General features: G+C 25.2%; 1 protein-coding gene and 1 long non-coding RNA gene across 12 annotated transcripts in view; one reads left to right on the top strand and one right to left on the bottom strand.

Moving 5' to 3' along the window:
* Positions 1–21,341, top strand: part of LOC127278648 (regulating synaptic membrane exocytosis protein 2) — a 133,437-nt gene that overhangs the window by 78,998 nt on the left and 33,098 nt on the right. For 9 of the 11 annotated variants that reach the window (XR_007842524.1, XR_007842527.1, XR_007842522.1 and 6 more), the window contains 6 exons: positions 7,343–7,553; positions 7,856–8,116; positions 8,545–8,568; positions 13,652–13,913; positions 15,832–16,083; positions 16,374–16,559. Coding sequence is in view for 1 of the 11 variants with exons in the window: in XM_051300448.1 (XP_051156405.1) it covers positions 7,343–7,553; positions 7,856–8,116; positions 8,545–8,568; positions 13,652–13,913; positions 15,832–16,083; positions 16,374–16,559 (1,196 nt within the window). In the remaining 10 variants the exon portion in view is untranslated. The remainder of the gene's footprint in view (positions 1–7,342; positions 7,554–7,855; positions 8,117–8,544; positions 8,569–13,651; positions 13,914–15,831; positions 16,084–16,373; positions 16,560–21,341) is intronic. The other 2 variants (XR_007842523.1, XR_007842528.1) reach the window with 2 other exon arrangements.
* The window catches only part of LOC127278663 (uncharacterized), a 47,481-nt gene that overhangs the window by 19,536 nt on the left and 6,604 nt on the right, over positions 1–21,341 (bottom strand). The window contains exon 2 of the long non-coding RNA XR_007842529.1: positions 950–1,054. This is a non-coding gene — a long non-coding RNA (uncharacterized LOC127278663). The remainder of the gene's footprint in view (positions 1–949; positions 1,055–21,341) is intronic.

Genomic DNA, 21,341 nt, shown 5'->3' on the forward strand with positions numbered 1-21,341 from the left:
ACCCTCATATCCAACTTCCAAAATCGAATATATATATGTAAATATATGTACAATATTTGAGACAAAGAAAAAAGAATCATTCAATTTTATAGAGGGTAACTTTTTTGATTCTTTATATGACTCTAACATTCTGTCTTGTGAATCGTTCGTAGTTAAATATATATATAGAACCATATGTACTGTCCCAACACGATTGCCAGAAATTTTTTACGATTTTCAAAATATGCTTTCTAAAATCCTTTTTCATCTTGTTTGTTTCCTTATGTGTATCTATTCTCATCTTTACTTCCTTTACAAATGTTGCTTAATCTCAATTTCTAGGATTAAACGTAATAAATGTTTTTCTTGATTTAATGTAAACTTGTTTTCTCTATATAAATTGAGAAAAAAAAGGTTTGAGTTGATAACAAAACATTTTGTTTAATACATGCAATAAAAAATTATTATTGCGTCAACAAAATTTTGGTTCTCCTAATCAGACTTCACACAGTTAAAATTTGGTTAATACAAACCAAATATATAGAAAAACTAATGGAATTTTGTTGTCTTAATCGAAAGTTAAAAAAAGTTTTATTGAGATAACCAAAATTTTGTTGACGCAACAAGAAAATTAGTTGCAGAAATATTATTAACCAAAATGATTTGTTGACAACTCAAACCTTTTTTCTCAGTGTGCAAAGGAATAAATTTTCAGATATAAAAAAAAAAACCGAAACTTTTGAATGAATTAAAATTCTGGCAATCCTGTTATATATACTTGCTCAAGTAGCTGTTAGGATATTATAATAATGATCGAATAAATTTCAACGAATATTTGAGTAAGGAATATATAATAATTAGCGCGACACAAGATTTGATAACAATTAAAATTTATAATTGTTCGTATAAAATTTCCTTACCCAAGCATTTGTCAAGTGTACGGGCTTGCAATTCTGACTTAAGTGCTTACTTTTGAGTGAATGCAAGGTTCTCTTAATTGCTAACTTCTTGTCAAAGGAAGGTCTTCTGTCATGTCACGAAAAATTTGTTTTCTCTCCCTCATCCACATTTACATCTATATATATATATATATAAGTACACCAAAATGGTCATTTTAATCACTTCTCAGGAGTAAAAAAAAATCAAAAATGAGAAACATTTATAAAATAGGCTATTATGATACATTGCATTCGTATTTCTAGCATACATACTCATTTTTATAAGCTCCGGATCTTCAAAGGGCCTACGCATGAATTTACGTCATCAGTTTTGGCCCCTGGTGTTAAAATTTTCAATATTAAATTCCAAAGATAAAAATCAACTTGTTTTTGATATTGAACAATTTCAAAATTTTAACACCAGGGGCCAAAACTTATAACGCATATTCGAGCGTAGATCCTTTTTAAGATTCGGAGCACATAAATTGCCTGTTTTTTTTTCCTTTAATTTAAAAAGTTATTGTGACATAATAGCCTTATATAAAACTTTCTTCATTGTTCAACTGAAAAGTGAACAATTTTTTGAAAACGAAAGAAAAATATTTTCTTTTTTATATATACCATATTATAATAAGAGATTCATGTATATGCATTGTACAATCATTTTTCGATTTATTTATCTCTTATTTCTATAAAAATTTCTTTCGTTTCGCGTCTTCTTTATTTTCTACAATCATCATGATTTAATATTGCAATTGAATCTACCAAAAATATTGTGCGTATATTTATAAAAATTTAAAAGTAATTTTTTTATATTCTCGAAAAATAACAAGTACTCTTTTTAAAAATTATAAAAAATAATATTTCATTTTGCAAGCAAAAAAAAAAAAATTATTGCTTTGAGGATTTAGTAGGATTATTTCAAGAATCATTATTCTTTAGAAAAAAATCGACAAATCTCTTTTCATATAAAGTCTAACGATATAAATGAAGTTTTCTTTTAACTATTTTGATTCAACTGAAAGGGAAAATATAACCCTTTATGGAATTATGTTCTTTTTCATATATATGCGGTATTAAATCAAACAATAACTGTTCATGTATATACATAAATATCTAAATCCTAAATACTTGAATAAAAAAAGGAAAAGAAAACAAGAAAAAAAAATTCTATAAGCTTGGTAGTAAGAAAAAATAGTAATTTAATTGCACCGAATGACGTACTTATACTTTTCATTTGGATGACATTGAAAATAATTTTTTTTCGATCAAAAGAACAAAACAAAGCAAAAAAAAATTAATAATGCGTTTCACTATAATACGAATTATTAATATTGGCTTTAATTTTAAATTGTTTTTTTTTTAAATTATCCAAATGAAATGATAGAATTCTGTGATTTAGCGCTTCATTATATCAAATTCGAACTATATGACAAAAATATAGTTATAGAATTTTGTTACAAGAAATTAAAAAAATTTAATTGAATGAAAATTTAATTTAATTTTAATATTAGATAATATTTAGCAAATTTCAATATATTAATTAATAATTCCGTTTTTATTTATTTTTAGTCAAATAGTAATTATAATACAATATAATAATACAATTTAATTTTAAGCTACACCAGTGACTAAACAAAAACAAATTTATCTTGCATGACACTCAATTGTTTTTATTACAGACTGAATGCTGGAAAGTTGCCTTCTATATTGCATGTATAATATTAGCATGTTTTAATTTATTTTTCTTCATTTATAAATTCTACATGCTTTTTGCATGCTCCGCAAAAGATCTTTCAGTGTATATATATAGCATATTAATTTTTTTTTCTTTTTAGTTTAGTTGTAATATTATGTATGTATGTATATAGAAAGCTTTAAAAAGTGATCTCTATTTGTTTTATATATATGTATGTATGTAACGTAAATGCCCCGGGTCTCATCACTGCATTAGTTACCGTCAGTTTGGTTAAAAATTACAAAAAATATTTTTAAATTTAATGAAGATAATATTTTTACAATTATAAATAATTATTTTTATACAAATAATAATAATAATAATAATAATAATAATAATAATAATAATAATAATAAATTGCTTCAAATTTTTAAATTACTTAGGTGTGACGATTACTGAAGCGAAGATAACTGGAGCATTTACTTTATACTTCAACTGTTGCACCTGTTCATTTCAAGAATCTTCATCTGTTTTCTATATGTATAGGTATATCTTTTGCAAAATAAAACAGGTGATCTCGAAATGGACAGGACCTTTATTATTATTTTTGGATGACTTTTTGTTAAATTTTATATATAGGATATTTTACGAAATATACTTTTAGATATTGGAAATATTGATTCCGAATGAATAGCGGATAATAATAATTTTCGTATATATATATTAACAAAAGATAAAATTTTGTTCGAATTTTTTGTCGTCTTTTTAATATTTGAAATTCTTTTGTTTTTTTTTTATAAATTATTAAAAACCTAATATTAATAAAAAAATGTTTAAAAACTCACTTTTAAAATATTGTTTCCAACTTGTTCGAAAATTACTAAGTTTTTAGAACTTATATATAAAGTTTCTAAAGTTATTTAAACTTTTTAAAAATTTCGTAAAGTATTCGTTTATATTATCAATAAATAGAACTTGTTCGATATCAAGAAATAATAATAGAGATTAATTAAAATTTTAATAATTTAATAAAGAAATAAAAAAATATATATAATTCGAAAAAACAAACATTTTTTATTTCTTCAGCTTATTAAAAAAAAAATTTATTCAAAGTAATGGGGATTAAAAATTTACTATGACAAAATTTTAAAAGGTTTTATTCATTTTTCTATAGAGACTTTTATAAAGCACATTTCATGTACTTTTCAATGTCAAATAAACTATTTACAAATAAAAATATTTAAGCCCTCTTTTTTTCAAAATGAATAAGTCTTATTTTTTAGTTTAGATATTTTTTTCAAATAAAAAAATGTACTTTTCAATGCCATATAAACTATTCACAAATATAAATATTTAAACCCTCTTTTTTCAAAATGAATAAGTTTTATTTTTAGTTTAGAGATTTTATCCAAATAAAATATAATATATATATATATATATATATAAAGATAAACAGTGGAACAACAATGGTTTTCGAGAAAATGTATTTAAAAAAAAAACATGGTAAAAAGAGCTTTCAAATGAAAAAAATTAAATTGGGTCAATATTGAAAAAAAGAGAATTAAATTTTTTTTTCGAAATGAATTTTTTGTCACTGAAAAGTACATGAACATTACTTTCAAAATCCCTGTATAAAAATTAAGGGGAGTCACCACCCCTAATTTTGACCCATTTAAATTTAAATTATTAAATGAGGTTATATATTTTTTGTTCCATCATTTGGGTTCTATAAAACATACAGGTTTTTTAAAACATTAAATGTTAATTTTTTCTCTTTTAGAAATTAAAGTCGTAAAAAAATTAATATTTTAAATATATAATCTATCTTCTTTCACAATTTTGACTATTTTTTGTCGACAATTTTTTTCCACGCTTTTTTTTAATGCTTCTTAAGAACCATTCAAAAATGGTCAAAAATTAAAATTTTTTTTCCATTGAGCATCTAATATGTTTTTAGGTCCCAAATGATACAAGAAAAAAATATAACCTCGTTTAATAATTTAAATTTAAGTGGGTCAAAAATGGGGGTGGTGCCTCCCCTTAAGATCTATAAATTTATGTTACAGTTATAAGAATTTTAAAAAAATGTATTGAAAAAATTCTGGTTATAATATATTTTTAAATCAATCAAACTTTAGTTAACACGACCAAATAATAAAAATAAAGGAATTTTGCTGTCTTAAAGTCATGTGATTTTAATATTTAACGCAAACAGAACTAAAAATTAATTTCAAACAACTTTAGAAGATTTAGTTATACCCTATTCAGAAAAAATTATGTTGCGTTAAAATCTTTTTTTAAATAATGATTTTTTTTTAATATTTTGACTTTTTTCTTTCAGTTTAGAAATAAGTAGCAATTTCTATACAATTATACTTCATGATGAAAGGGACCTTGCTGCAAAAATTTTAAGTTATGTTTAGTGATAGTTATATCTTGATTAAACATTAATTTTTAATTATGTAAAGTAAAAATCAGTTTTTATTGAATATTTTGGATTTAATGAAAACTTAAACATTACTGGTTTGTATTAAAAGTTGATGCTCTTTATGTATTTTCACTCTAAAAGTCACAAACATAACCTAAAATTTTTTACAACTAAGGTCCCTTGCATCGTTAAGCGTCATACATGTTGTTAAAAAATTATAAACAATTTTTATTGAATTTTTGATTGCGTTAAAAACCATTTTTTTGTTACATATATATATATATATATATTTATATATATCTATATATGTGAAATCACATGACCTTAACAAAAGTATTGTTGCGCCAACTAAAATTTAATTGGAACGACCAAAATTTTGTTACTACAAAACAAGATTTTGGTTGCACATATGTTAACAAAAATATTTTGTTGGTAACTCAAACCTTTTATTTATAGTGTAAGTCAATAATAATAACAATAAATATTTAGATTCACAATATGTTATGTATAATATTATGAGGCAAAATTTCTGAAGTGATCCACTAGCAAAATTTGAACAGTGGGTTTTTTGAAAAATCATAACTATTGTATTAAAAGATGAAAAAAATTTTGACCTGATGAATGTTTGGGAAAGGTTTTTCCTGCTCTTTCGAATGATGCAAGAAAAAAAAATTTTAAATTCAAAATTTACCCTTGTTTTTGAAAATCAAAAATATTTTTGAATTTTATTGGTAAAATACTCACCCATATAGTACAAAATATTATGCAAATTGCAGCTCGATCTAAGAAAATTTTTCTTTGAATTGGTTCACTACAGAAATTTTGCCTTATATATATTAAAATATATCGATGTTATTAAATTTGTATTAATTTGTTAGTCGACATTTGGCAATGATATGATATAAGTGTTTTTGACATTTATTTTTTGGTAATTCTAATTTTTAATTACATTTTACTTTATTTATATTTTTAATTGTTTTTATGTAGTGTTAACATTTTATCAGATGTATAACTTTTTAAACATTTTATTTATATAAAGAATTGGAAATGTTTATGATAAAATTTAAAATAAATTTCAGTTTTCTGAAGATGGAAGATGGTTCTGAAGAGGGTTTAAAAGAATTTGTTTTTAATTTTAATTTTTTTTTTTTCTGACATGACTTGGAGTGATTAATAATATATTCTTATTTTTTTAATTATAAATCACGATGCGCCTGAAATGGATTTAAATGATAATTGCTTGCACTCTAAAATTTCTTGTAGATTTTGAATTTTTAAGGTTTCCAAAGTAATTTTAAACAAAAAAGAAAATAATCGCCTGAGCCCTTTTTGAGAAAAATAAATTTTTATATTTTCTCATTAATAACACAGCCCCATAAAAATAAAAGTATTTGCTCCATCACGTCAGGATTTTTTTCTAACCTCAAAAATATGTCATAGTAGATTTCATGTAACATACAAATTTTTTAAAAATTGGTTCGATTCACTTAAAACTCGTTTCTTAGGGGTTGCTGATTACAAATATGAAATCAAATTTAAAAAATTCAAAATGGCAGATCAAATATGGCTGACGAATTTTTAAAATTTGACTTCATATGCGTAATTAGTGATCCCAAAAACCCACAAGGAACGAGTTTTAAGTGAATCCAACCAATTTTTAAAAAATTTGAAATCAGACATATTTTTTGAGGTTAGAAAAAAATCCTGACGTGATGGAGCAAATATGACCCAAGATTCGTGTTTCAGCACAGAAAATTAAAAGGCATTAAAATAGGCTGCAACGGTCACTATTTTAATCCATTTTGATATTAAAATAAGCAAAATTGGATTAAAATAATAAGCGTTGCATCTTATTTTAATACCTTATAATTTTCTGTGAGCGCACCAAAAGACATGGGGGTAGGTTACTCGAGTCATCCGCACATGATACTTTTATTTTTTTGGGACTGTGTTATCAATCAAAAAAATATAAAAATTTATTTTTCTCGAAAAGGGCTCGGTCGATTATTTTCTTTTTTGTTTAAAAATACTCTGGGAACTTCAAAGATACAAAATCGACAAGTAATTTTAGAGTGCAAGGAATTTTTGATTTAAATATCCATTTCAGGCGCACCGTGAAATATTTAAATTCTTCTTATTGAATTCGATTCATGTAAATTATTTTTGATTTCGATAATTATATATAAATATATCTTGATAATATAGGACAATAATTATAATGATAAAATTTCTTGATTCGAACAAGACAATAATAAAATATAAAAATATTCCGACTTATTTAAACACTTGTGAAATGACTGTGTTCCCAATTCAATATAGCACTCTCTATCGTGGCAAGTAAGCTCTGATGGCCAAAAGATGATCGGTCACATGATTCTACTGAAGTCGTCAGGTGCCGGGAGTAGTAGTAGTAGTATATTGGGTCTTAAAGTGGTAGGAGGAAAACTCTTGGAAGATGGATCTATGGGCGCCTTGATTGAAAAAGTGAAGAAAGGAAGCACTGCCGACGTCGAGGGCCAACTTAGACCTGGTAAGAAGAAAGAGAGAGATCATCAACGCTAAAAAATTCTCAGCAGGTTCAAATGACGAGTTTTCCACAAATATTTTCAAACCTATATATATTATAACTATAATAATAATAATAATCAACAATACAATCTAATTTAAGGACAAAAAATGAAACATAAAAATTACCCCTCCCCAAAGAAAATAAAGGATTTGACGAGAGAAACAGATAGAGAGAGAGAGAGAAAAAAAAAACGCAAAAGACTCGTTTGGGACCTGAGAATTGCGACAAGTCCGTCGATCGCTGATTGGGTGCCCTGTTTTTAGGTGACGAAGTAATCGAGTGGAATGGAAGGTGCCTCCAGGGCAAGAGTTTTCAGGAGGTTTACGATATTATAGCCGCGTCAAGGCAGGAACCTCAGGTAGAACTTGTAGTCTCGAGGAACTTGCTTTCGTCAACAACTTTACCCGGGAGGTCAACGACTGCATCAACGACCACCCCTGTTGCCTCCAGGCGTGCTGTTGCTCAGTCACAGTGGAGACAGAAACACGAATTCACAAGCGGTACACAACAACTTCATCACAAAGGTAAATATATAAATTTTTTTTTTTTTTTTTTTCAATAACATTCATTTTGCTATGATTTTTTTTTAATTTGCGCTTCGATTTCTCGCTCAAGGCTTTTTTTTAATCACATATATATTTCTCATTTTTCAATCAACATAAGGGAAAAATTTCAATTTCATGAAAGTATCACTGTATCAGTTGTCACAATTTCTGTAATATAGAATACAAAATAAATTCTGAATAGAAAACTTTGTATTCTTGAATTACAAATATCATCTTCCAACAGATGATTAGGATACAATTGGCGCTTATTATTTTTTTTTTTAAGGATCTTAAATGATTACAAACTGAGATGACAATTGGTACTGTATCATTTTTTTCATATCGAATGAAAAGAAATATTTTACATAGCTATATTGTCATAGATTATATGATGTTTCGAATTCCAGGTCTTAAGAAATATATTCTTTGGGGTAGGCTTACAATTTCTAAAAAAATTATTTTTCTCTAGTTTTATACTGAATGTTCCTTTTTTCAATCCTTAAATGTTTTAGAATTATATTTATAATACTAAACATAAATACATATACGCTTAGTAAATTGTTGTTGTGAAATACTGGTAGATGGTAGAAATAAGTAGTGCTGATGCACCCCTTGCTATAAACACCCAACCTCTCTACTACTAATTTTATGGGAGCAACAACTTGTGTTATAATATATGTATATATATATTTATATACTTTGTGTATTTCGGAATATCTAGTTTGCGAAAATCCTAAAAAAAACCTCTTTCTGTCCGCCTTTAATTTTTATGCTCCTCTTTTTCTTGTATAAAAAAAATTATGTAACTCTTATAACAAAAATCCAACAGTTTTGTTTTTGAAAGTAAAATAAATACGCAGCGTCTATAGTGTTTAGACTCTAATAATGACTATATCTTGAGCCTAAACACATTTTCTGATTTTTTTTTTCAAGTTTAAAGATGAATGACATCATCACAGTTTTATCTGTAAAAAAAACTGTGTTTTGCGGAAAATTATGATAGAGTGAAATATGCTGTTAGATAAGTATCATTTGCTGCTACTGGATTTCGACGGCATTAGATTTATTGCGAAGCTTGGCTGCCACTCCGTTACCTATATATATATATATAAAAAAGTCATTTTGAAGGCGGAAATAGCTTTAGCATCGAAGCTGTACTGCATGCTTCTGATAGTAAATGGCTAAAGGCGTTAGAGACTGTAATTTATTTAAATGCAAATTTGTTTTATGAAATTTAGCAGAAAATTTGATCAACGAAGAAAGGGATTTAATCACAATATTTACACTTCTTGAGAAACTAAATAAGTGTTGTAAAAAAATAACTAAATAACAAATACTATTTTTATAGATGAAAAACAAATAATACTATTTTTAACTAAACTATATTCACGTTACTTTAAATATAATATAAAAGTAATTATCTTTTACAAAAATCTAATTTTGTAGAATTTTTTTTTTTCTTAGTCAATTACAAAGAAAAAGAAATCTTATCTTCAGATTTCAACTTTAATTTATGGAAACTCTCTCAATCTGAATTAGTAAAAAGTAGGCGACTAATTCACATGATTAAGAATTTTTTTTTTTTTTTTTTTTTTTTTTTTTTTTTTTTTTTTTTTTTTTTTGTAGAATTTTAGTATAAGAAAATTAAAACTAAAAAATATGGTTGTAATATTTTATTAAAAATTAGTGAAATCTCTTACTAATTAGTAAGAATATTTACTTGTTTAGTTAATTATTTGTGATCGATACTCTCAAAATTTTTATTAGTAAAAATTTGAATTATAATTTGTATTACTCTCTAAATTTGAATTATAGTGAGAATTCACTCACTAATTCCACTTACTAGAAATTTACACTAATTTTTAGTAAAATATTAGGTACTATTTTAATTAGTAATATTTTTTATATTTAAATTTTACTGGAGAATGACTAAAAATTAGTAGAAATTTTTCATTAATTTTTAGTCACTTTTTAGTAAAACTTTAGTCAAAAAGTTAAAAACCACTAACTCAAATAGTAAAATTTTACTAAAAATTAGTAAAAATTCTTACTAATGTGAATTAAAAAACTAACTTTTTACTAATTCAAATTTAGAGAGAATCTGTTTTACTAAAACTGAAATTGGTAGGAATTTAATTTAATCCGTGAAAAAAATGTCTTACTAATTGATCAGTCAAATTTAACAAATCTATCAATAAATTATCAAATAAATTAGTTCAAATCACGTTGAAAATTCTTCCTTGAACATTAGAGAATGAGAAAATAAGGTCGATTGCATGAAAAAAAATTTTTTGATCAATTTAAACCAGGTTTTTCAAAAAAAAAATGCAAAGTACCCGGTTTTGCCCCGATGGTGGGGCAAAACCGGGTACTATCAAGAAAATATATAAATCATGGAATATTCTTTAACTTTTCGTTCAATTATTATTATATATCATTTACATATTATAGAAAATAATTAATATTAAATAAATTTAATCTAAATATATTATATTAATAATGAATAACAGCAGTTAAATCTTTTAAAACGAAATTTTTCATATTTTTATTAATTTTTTATCGTTTATTTATCAATATGGTAAATAAATGATATATCGAAAGTTAAACATCGATTTCGAAACATACATGTCGATTATTTTGAGATAAAATTTAAATATGTACAGTGTAATTTCCTTTAAATATATCCGATTTCGCCCCACCGTTTGGTACCCGGTTTTGCCCCGCACTGCATTTTTTAACAAAATGTAAAATTCTCAGCTTATTGTTAATAATTTAACAATTACTTTTAATGAAAATTACTCGTAAATAAATGCTGAAAAAGATGTTATACTTACCGAAACGAATATATCGACGCAAAAAGTTTTATAAGTGATTTACTTTCGATAAAAAATGGATTTTCTTTTGATCTAAAATTTTAAAGTTGCATAAAATATATAATAAATAAATTTTTATATAGTGGTTATATATAATTAAAGTGATGTTAGTTGTAATATAAAAGATGTATGTAATGGGTGACACAAATGGAAATACCTATCATGGAAAACTGGGGGAACCCGGTTTTGACCCACTCTCCCCTAAAGCAATCGCTCATTGTTTTATTTTTACAATATTAAATTAGTTTTGTTTTTAAATACGCTCTTTACTAATTTTTGAAATATAAAAATCATTACCATGAAATAAATAATTATTGAAAAAATTTTTTTTTCATAATTTACAGATAAATTTTAATTTGTTATTAACAATTATTTGTTGATAATTTAAAACAATTTTTTGCATTTATCTATTTTACGAATTACAATCATAATTCAAAATTAAATTTGTCTAATTTTGCTTCCTCGTGGAGGAAGCTTTGTAGTCCTTTCGTTTATAAAAATTTTCAAAGTGGCAGAAACAAATTTTTTTCTATATAGAAACATGTTATATGAGAATTGTCCTGATGGATGTGTGTGTGGATCCCTTTTTTAAATAAAAAAACTTTAAGGTTATATATAATAAAATCGTATTCCTTACGTCAAGACAAATCGATTGGTATATATAAAGTGTAGTTTCAATTTAAATTTAAAGAATTAATGAAAGTTAATTTAAAGAATTAATGAAATCAAAAATTCACATTTTGGCAATAAAATTTTGTGATTTTTTAAATTGAGGTTTATATATGAAATAATTGAGGAGTAAATTTTCAAAATCTGATAAATCCATTTTTCAAAAAAATGGAGATAGACATAAATTTAATATTTTAAGGACCTCACAAATCTTTCTGTCGCTGTTAAATTTAAGAAAAAAAATTTGTTAACAACGAATTTTCAATTAAAAAACATTTGGACATAACCAAGATGAGTTATAATTTTTATGTTTTTTATTAGAAAAAATTACCAATACCTGTAAATCATTAAATTATGATAAAGTTTAATTAAAAACAGAACGTCTTGATTATAAAAACATTGTTATAGAATTAAACTATTACAAATTTTATATTTTAAAAGTAAATGTAGCGGTTATGTGAGAAAAGTCATTTGTTTCAATTTCTCGAAATAAGAAAATATGGATTTATCAGGTTTTGAAAATTTGCTCCTCAATTGTATTCCTTGCATGAAAACAAATCGATTGGTATATATAAAGTATACATTTGAGGTAAATTTAATAAATTAATGAAAGTTAAAAAAAAATTACAATTTTATCTGAAAATTTTTGTATTTATTTAAATTCAAGTTTAAATATAAAATAATTGTGTTTTCATTATTTTTTTTAGAAATTTCAGCTAAAATGTGAATTTTTGATTTTTTAACTTCCATTAATTCTTTAAATTTTACTCAAATGTTTATATTATTATATTATTTTTGTATATTTATTTCAATATTAATGCTTTCTCCACGAGGAAGCAAATATTTTTGCTGATCGTAAAGTGGAAGCAAAATGTTCATGTAGTGAACATCTGAATTTACAACTTGTTTTCTATTCTTTCTTTTCTTTGTAATATTGTAAATTTTTTAGCTAAATGTTTTGCTAAAATTATTTACAATTGTTTTTATAATTATTTTTACACTCATGGATGTCTTTGATTTGCATTTATTTTAGATAAAAAAAATTTGTTCTGAAACAGATATTTCTTTTCTCGTGAGTGTAGATTAATAAATTTTATTTAACGTAATAAAAGATGTAATTTTAATTTTTACTTAATAAAACATAATTTTGATTGCTTAAAATTTTAATAATTGGATTATTATAAATAATTATTATTGAAATTTCATTAAATTAAAAGTATAGGAAATTCAATATCTCGTTATTATACTTCATCCCCAGAAGTATACAGTGATATTTCGTGTAATTTTAATATTTAATTAGCTTGACATATAATCAATATGTCAATAATTTGAACATACTACGTATTTTCTAAGGGAAAAAGGTTCTCACCATTCTTTTTCAAAAAAAGAAAAAAAAAAAAGTTATATAATTATGTTCGATTTTCAAAATTTTCAATTGGTATTCTTAGAAAAAAAATTTTTAACTTAAATTTTTACTTGATTTTAATGCAATAAAGTGTAAGTTTGCGATATTCTCTCTTGAGAAACCAGAGGAACAAGTGATTGATGAAACTATAATAATAGCATATTGATTTTGAAGATACTTATACGGACAATTCCATTTTACTGCGGATCTTTTTATAGTAACCTCGGTAATAATTTAATTATAAATGTATTGAAAAGGACTTTATCAGCAATATATTCACTTTTACAAGAAGTCTTTTTATTCCCTATATAAAGAGATCCACATGAATATTATGTATTGTAATGATAATATTAAATATAATATTTCAAAAATATCCAAATAATTATCACTAATGTAAATAAACCATAATAGAGAGGAAAACGTCCTTTCTTTATTTTTATCCTGTGGTTTGTTTCGTTTTTTTGTATATATTTTGTAATTTCAGTGCTTTTACTGATTGTAAGTAAAAAAAAAAAAAGAATCATCTTATTATTCTCGAATAAAATAAATTTTTTGCGATCTTTACAGAGCTTTATGACACGAGGCGTGAGAAACCTTCGGTTTTGGTAACGTCACCGGGCTCGCCGGATGTTCACACACAAGGAAGATCGAGACACATACGACAAACGGGAAACGTTAATTTTGGAGGACGCATCCAGGTGAAATTGAGTTTTGATCCTAGTGCTCTTCAATTGATTGTCACCTTAGTGTGCGCGACTGGTCTCCCTCCAAGAAGCAATGGCCAAGCCAGAAGTCCATATGCCAAAATATTTTTACTTCCTGATAGAAGGTGAGATATTTTTTATTTCAAAAGATTTTAATATTGAGCATTACACGTGAGATTTTCACCTCCATTAAGTTGGCATCGAAATTTATTTTTCACCTGACCAAAAATATCAAATCATTTTTAAAAAGATTTTGGGTCCACATAATACTTTGAAAAATAATTTCTCAAGGTATTATTTGAATTGAAAATCTTTAAAAAAAATAATTTAACACTTTTGGTCCTGCGTGAAAAACAATTTTTGGCGTTGAGAGTCGACGCCAACTTCATGAAGGTAGATTTTCATTCACAATTTTTTTTTTACTGAAACATTTTTTTCAAAATTTTTAAGAAAAAAAAAAAAAATATTCGATTTTTTGATTTGATAAAAATTATGAAAGTTAAGATTTTTTCTAAATTTAACGTTATCAGGAATGGTGAACCCTTTTTTTCTGTTATATTAAGAGATAAGAAATAATATTATTATATGAAATTTGTTTGATTGTTCTTAAATATTTTCTTTTTGTATTATTTTCATAAATACATAATGTAAATCTTGGCATCTAGCTTAAAAATTGTAAATAGTATTTTAATGGACAAAAACACCAGTATCGCATAAACATAGACTAAATTCAAAAAAAAATTTCAAAAATCGTTCACTTCCGTTTTGTGAAAAGTCATACAGTTTAGGCTTGATTTCAATTTTTTAACTATTTCCGCTGTAATTACGTTATTTATTTTTTCTGTTAGTAGGTCAGAGAAAAACGCATTTTAAAAGTACTCTGCTTCTGACGACGTGAAATTTTTAAAAATCATAACTTTCATAATTTTTATTAAATAAAGAAATAAAAAAAATACATCTTTAAATTGTGAATTAGTGAAAATTCGTTCACTAATTCAAATTTATAGAAATTTTCTTTACTTTAAATATGTGAACGAATTCTCACTTATTCAAATTTAGAGAATATTTTCTTATTTTTCACAAAGATTTCGAACAAAAATATCTAAGTCAAAAAAAAAAATTTCAATTTCACATGGAATTACGCACATAGTACATTTAAAGAAGTAAATTGAATAAGAGAAAAAATGCCAATTTACAAAGATGGGAAATTTTCAAAATAACAAATTTTGAATATTTTTCTCAAAAAATTTGATATATTTTTTTTGATAAAAAACAAAGTATAACGACAATTGAATTAATACATCAATTTTTACAAAAAAAATTGCAATCTTATTTTAAGATATTTTTGAAATTAAATTTAAAAATTGAAATTTACTTTGTTGATATGCCCAAATTAATTTATAAATTCAAGGCTAATTTGAATTTTAAGATTTTCTTTTATTACTGTGAATTCACTATTTATATTTACGAAACATAAACAGATTGTAAAATAAATATCTCGTGAAAATTTCTATCAACTTAAAATAAATGTCTCACATTTTCACTAACGTAAATTTATGGATAAAAGAATTTGATTATTATTTTTGATAAAATTATATTTTGGAAAATTGAAGAAATCGCCTTGAAGAAAATGGTTTGCAATTTCAATTTTGACGCACCGCAAGACAAATGATTTAACATAGAAATTTTTAACCAGCCAAAAAATCCATGTTCAGTTGTGGTGAATTTGGCAACTCTGCCAATTTTCAGAGTTGACCTAGTAGTAAAATGCTTGCAAACTTTCGTTGTTTCTTCAACTTGAAATAAATTGTCAAGTTTTTCATTATCATTATATTTCTTAAAATTGTTGGTATCAAAAACTATTTTAACAAAATTGTTTAAATTGCTAAAATGAAGTATATTATAATAATGTATAAATTATATAGAATTTCATTTTAAATATGTGAATTATAGGTTTTATTATTATTTAAGTATTATTAAATAAATTTTTGAATTGTAAATGGAATAATTTTATCTAAAAGAAAAATTGTTGTATTTTTACAGTGAAAAGTCCAAAAAGCGAACGAAACCCTTGGCAAATACAAATGACCCAAGGTGGGACCAAACTTTCGTTTATAATGGAATCAGATGGTCGGAGTTAAGACAGCGTGCTCTAGAAATTACAGTTTGGGATTATGGTAGATACGGTGCAAATGATTTCATTGGAGAAGCAGTTATAGGATTAGCTTCTTCTTCTCTCACCGATGAGTTGGAGTGGCATTATTTGACTGCACATGAAGAACATCGACACGCAAGGTATCTTTCATTATATCCTCATTTACTCTTGCAATAGAACCTCATTGAATTTTTTTTTCTTTTATTTTCAATTATAAATTATATTTCTCGTATGAGAAAAAATAAATTTATTTAATTTTAATATAATTTTTAATTTATATACCGCATATATAAAGTTGCATACAATTAAAAAAAAATTCATTAAAATAAAATAAAAAAATAATTATTATGAAAAATTTATTACCTTTTCTATAATATGTATTTTTTCCCCAAAAAGAAATGAAATGTTAATTTTTTCAATTGTTTTTCAGTCATTATCAAGACTTTGTCGACGATGTGACGACGCCAGGCGATTGCCATCTTAGTCCACCGTTAACAACCTCAAGACTTAGTGATTCAGATACTTCCGAGTGCGATATCACGGACTGCGATGTTTCTAGGGAACAAAGAAGAACGGCTGACGGTGCCAGTATAAGTAGTATCGGCAGCTCTTCTAGGTAAGAGGACTTTTATATAAATCTCATTAACCTTCCTTGATTCTCGTTAAAAGTCTTATATATATATATATATGCAAAAAAAAATCAATTCAGGAATCGCAACATTGAATTTTAAAATGCATGATTTATTCTTGAAGCATATTTTTCATACCCTTGTTCACGGAGATACAAATTTTTTTAAATTGCAATCATCATGAATACGAAATATTATTTGCATTTTTTCATAAAAAAAATTACATTTTTTAATTTTTTTAAAATTAATCACAATTTATAAATTTTTATAAAAATTAGTTTCAAAAAGAATTTATTTTTTTTATTTTGTAAAAATAAATAAAAATTTTCATTATCTTTAAGATGTAATTGAAAAAAAAAAAAAAAAAATTTCCGTGATTTATATAAGAAACGAAAACGTTTACTTGTGCTGTGAAACATTAGATAACATGTTCGATTCACGAGAATAGGGTGACCAATCTGATATCTGTTCTATCTTCGCTTTAAAACGTTTTTACTGGGAACGTTACTGACGTCTTAAGTGTCGACGAAACGGTTATTCGCCTGTAACATCTTCCTGTAAACGTAATTGCCAATAACACGAGGTCATAGTACTTTGCGATTACTTGAAAATACTGTTTCTCGAATATTTTCTTATCGCAAAACTAAAGAGAAGACTTTATATCAGCGTCACCAGTATCCATATTATATGTGGAGGCAAAAAAAAAAATTTTTCACTAGGAAAAAAATTATTTTTTTTTTTTTGAATTTTTTTATACTTTTAGATATATTGTGTCGAAGTTTCGGATAGAAATCTCTACTCGATTTTACAAATTAGAACATTAGAAGTGAATTCAAAAATTCGTCACATTGAAAAATAAGTCTTGTTGGAATAATTAGAATTCTGATGATTTTAAGTAGAATTCTAGCTAATTTATTCAAAATTCTGATTAGCTTAACTAGAATTCAATGTTAAATATAGCCAAACCAGAATTTCTTTTCAGTGTGGTGAAAAAGAAAATGAAATGCATGAATATTCCTTATACATGATAAGTTCAAATTTGATATGTCCGAATTTCTATTTAATCGATTTTCATAAAATATAATTACTATTACGACAAATTTTCACAACGTAGGATTTTTATTAAAATGTAATTTTATTTAATATAATTTTTAATTAACGGAACATTTTTTATTTGTCTGAACAAACATCTAACAGAAAAATTTTGTTAAATGAGAATTCTATTTTATAAAAATTAATTAAAATAGAAATTCTCTTAGATAAAAGTTGATTTATTTTCTCGATTTTTTGGAAGGATAGAAATTGGAAATAAAAAGTAATAAAGTATCCACAAAATGTACTAATACTTTTTAAATTTATTTTTACTTTTACGTTAAATAGAATTTGTTAAAAAATATTTCATTTTCATATTTATTTTCTACTCTCTAAATCTGAATTAGTAAAAATGTTTACTAATTTGAATTAGTGACTCACTTTTTTCTTCTGAATTAGTAAAAATGTTTACTAATTTGAATTAGTGACTCACTTTTTTCTTCTGAATTAGTAAAATTTTACTAATTATGAGTATCTTTTACTAACAATTAGTAAAATTTAACTAATTCTAAAACAAAAAGTGAGTCACTAATTTAAATTAGTAAACATTTTTACTAATTCAGATTTAGAGATGAACTAAAATGTATCTGAGGAGGTTGACAAAATCGGTCAAAGAAACGTTTTATAATGTAAAAATATGGAAAAAAGGGAGACTTTTTATTTTCAATTTCTATTATTCCAAAAAAAATTGAGAAAATAATTTAACTATAATCAATTAAATTATGAAAGACAAAAATTTATCTTCAAGAGAATTGTATTCTCTAAATTTGAATTAGTGAAAAATGAGCTATTAATTCACATTAGTAGGAATTTTTACTAATTTTTAGTAAAATATTACTATTTAATTTAGTAGTTTAAAATTTTTTTACTAAAGTTTTAGTAAAAACTAAAAAGTGACTAAAAATTAGTGACAATTCTTACTAATTTAAATTAGTAAGAATTTTCACTAATTCAGATTTAGAGAGTACCTAATTAAAATTCATTGAGATATAAATTCTCTTAAAGAAGAATTCTGCTAATTAAAAATTAGTTTTAAAAAAATTTTATTTAACGAAAATTCTATCCACTAAAAATTGTGTAAAATCTTAATTCATTCCATTAACATTATTCCAAATAAAAAATTAGTTACAGTTGAAATTATGTCTAAGGAAAATTCGTTAAGAAATTATTTATGTCCAACTGGAATTCTGCTTAATAAGTATTCCGTTAAATGAGAATTCTACTAAATGAAAATTTGTTATAATTTAATTAAATGAAAAATTCGTCTCGAATGTAAATCTGTTAAAAAATTAAATGGGAATTTTATTTAAAAATAAATTCAAATAAAAATTCCGCTAAATAAGAATATTGTGAAAATTCTATGAAATCAGGATTTTGTCAAAAGAAAGTTTGTCATAATTGAAATTCTATTAATGGAAAATTCGATTAGAAAATAATTCTGTTAAATGAAAGTGGATGGATGATAGTATTTTCGTTTATTTGGAATTCTACTTGATAAGAATTCGTTTCTAATAAAAAGTTCTGTTAAAATCAGAATACTGCTTGATGAAAAGTGTATTTTAAAGGAAATTTTATTTAATGCAAATTCAGTTAATTAAAAATTCTCTCAACTCCATACTATTCCGATATAAATAAAAAATTGGAAAGAAAAAATCGTCGGTATGAAAATTCGGTTCAAGATAAAATTTTTAAAAATAAATTTCGCTTAAAAGTATAAACTTAATCACATGATTGAAAACGAAATTCAAATTCAAGATATTTTTTTCTTTTTCATAAATAAATTACAAGGAAACTAGAATCAATGTGAAATGAAATTACAGAATAGAAATTATAATGTTGCAGATTTCGTTTCAGTTTGTTCTACTGGATGGGATTAAATAAAAGTTTTGTATTTCCTATAAATATGTGTTTGTGAGAATGAGAGTTAACATCTGCAATCTAATTGTTGAAGCGGTATTTTTCAAGTTATGTATATATATATATATATATATATATATATATATATATATATATTGTTGATGGAAGTTTTTAGTTAGTACTTTTCATTGACTGCAGGAAAATTAGCGTGCAATAACTCTTCTTGTCTAGCGCACATTGCTGTCATGTACTGACGTAAGCTTAGTTTGTGATAGTATCACTGAAAATTCAAAGAAAAAAAAAGAGAGGACACACATTCAGAGAAAGATAGAGAAAAAGAGAAAGCAAGTTATAAAACTGGGCAACAAGCCAATTGACATGCCAGTTGGCCTGCAACCACCGCTGACTGCGGATCCACCTCTATACTATCTCGCATCAAAATTAACATTCCGAAGATGAGGTTTGTTCGTTATTTGTGAGTGCTTGCATTTCTCATGAATTTTCCTCTAAATGCGCTTCTAGGGGTAGCGAAAGAAGCATTCGCGAACAATATATATATATATATATATATATAGAAGGCTCGATTTACCGCCGAGTGTCTAGCATGAAATTCTCACTCCTTTTCAGCAGCACGTAGTTAATTCCCTAGAGATAAATTTGCGAAAGATCAATCCTTCGATGTTCCGTTTTTACTTCGCGTTCGAAATGCTATCGTTCTTGTTCGTTCTTTCAATTTTTTTTCTACCAAGTCTCTTTTCTTTATCTTACACTTTTCTTTCCGTTTCCTCATTATTTCTTTCATTTTCCTATTTCTGTCGCTGTCTTTTACAGTTCTCGTTTCAGATGTCGAGAGTGCCCTTAATTGCTTTGTCTCTCCTTATTCAGTATTCAGAGAATGCAATCGAACTCTGTAGATTTTTCACTGGGGTATCTATTCACAGATCATATGATTTCTCTCTCTCTCTCTCTTTCTCTTTTAGAACATTTTTCTTGTTTTCTCAAGTAATCGATTTTTCTTAATGAACACTTTAACTCCAAGATTTTATTATAACAAACAATTTCTTTTGTTATATGGAAATAAAGCGAACTTTTTCTGCATTATCGGTTTAGATTTATCAGATTTACTATATAAATTTGGACTTATATTATTATAAATGTAAATCGTATCATTGAAAAGTCTCGAGTTTCTGAAAATTAATGAATTATGAATTAAATTTAATATCAATTGTAACAACATGTATTGATAATAATTAATATTGAAAGCAGGGTGATTTAATGAGAAATATAATACTGGGAATGATTTATTTGAAAATTGAAATTTGTTTCGAATACTTGTAATGTGAAGTTAATTATTGAAACCAATACAGGGCATTTTGTTGATCGATCGTTTTAACTTGAATGACGAATGTTCTGAAAGAGAGCACTGACCTAAGAGTAAACAGCACTGTGCAAGTTGAATTATAGCTGGTGGCTGGTAATTAGATTCTAAGTGCCGTTCTCATCGATATAGATGGTGTGGTGCATTGGCCCGAGTTGGCGCTGGTTTCATGTGAGAAATCCATGCTCGCAGTTCTTCGTTTGAATTCATAGATCGGGAGGTGTGTCAAGGGTCTATCGAACTTACAAATGATGTGCATGAGGTTAAAATTCAGTAATGATTCAACTTCTGATTTCAATTTTTCGCAGACCATCATATACGCGAGGTCACAAGTTCAACGTTGCAATTATTGATCTCATTTTAAATACAATTTTCATTCTTTTTATTTCAGTCGAATTAAAAGTTAATGAATATATTTTGCATTTATATTATTATATTCTTT

The sequence above is a fragment of the Leptopilina boulardi genome, unplaced genomic scaffold (genome assembly GCF_019393585.1).
Source record: "Leptopilina boulardi isolate dan_hultmark-lab unplaced genomic scaffold, ZJU_Lbou_2.1 LbouV2_210, whole genome shotgun sequence".
NCBI classification, from domain to species: Eukaryota; Metazoa; Arthropoda; class Insecta; order Hymenoptera; family Figitidae; genus Leptopilina; species Leptopilina boulardi.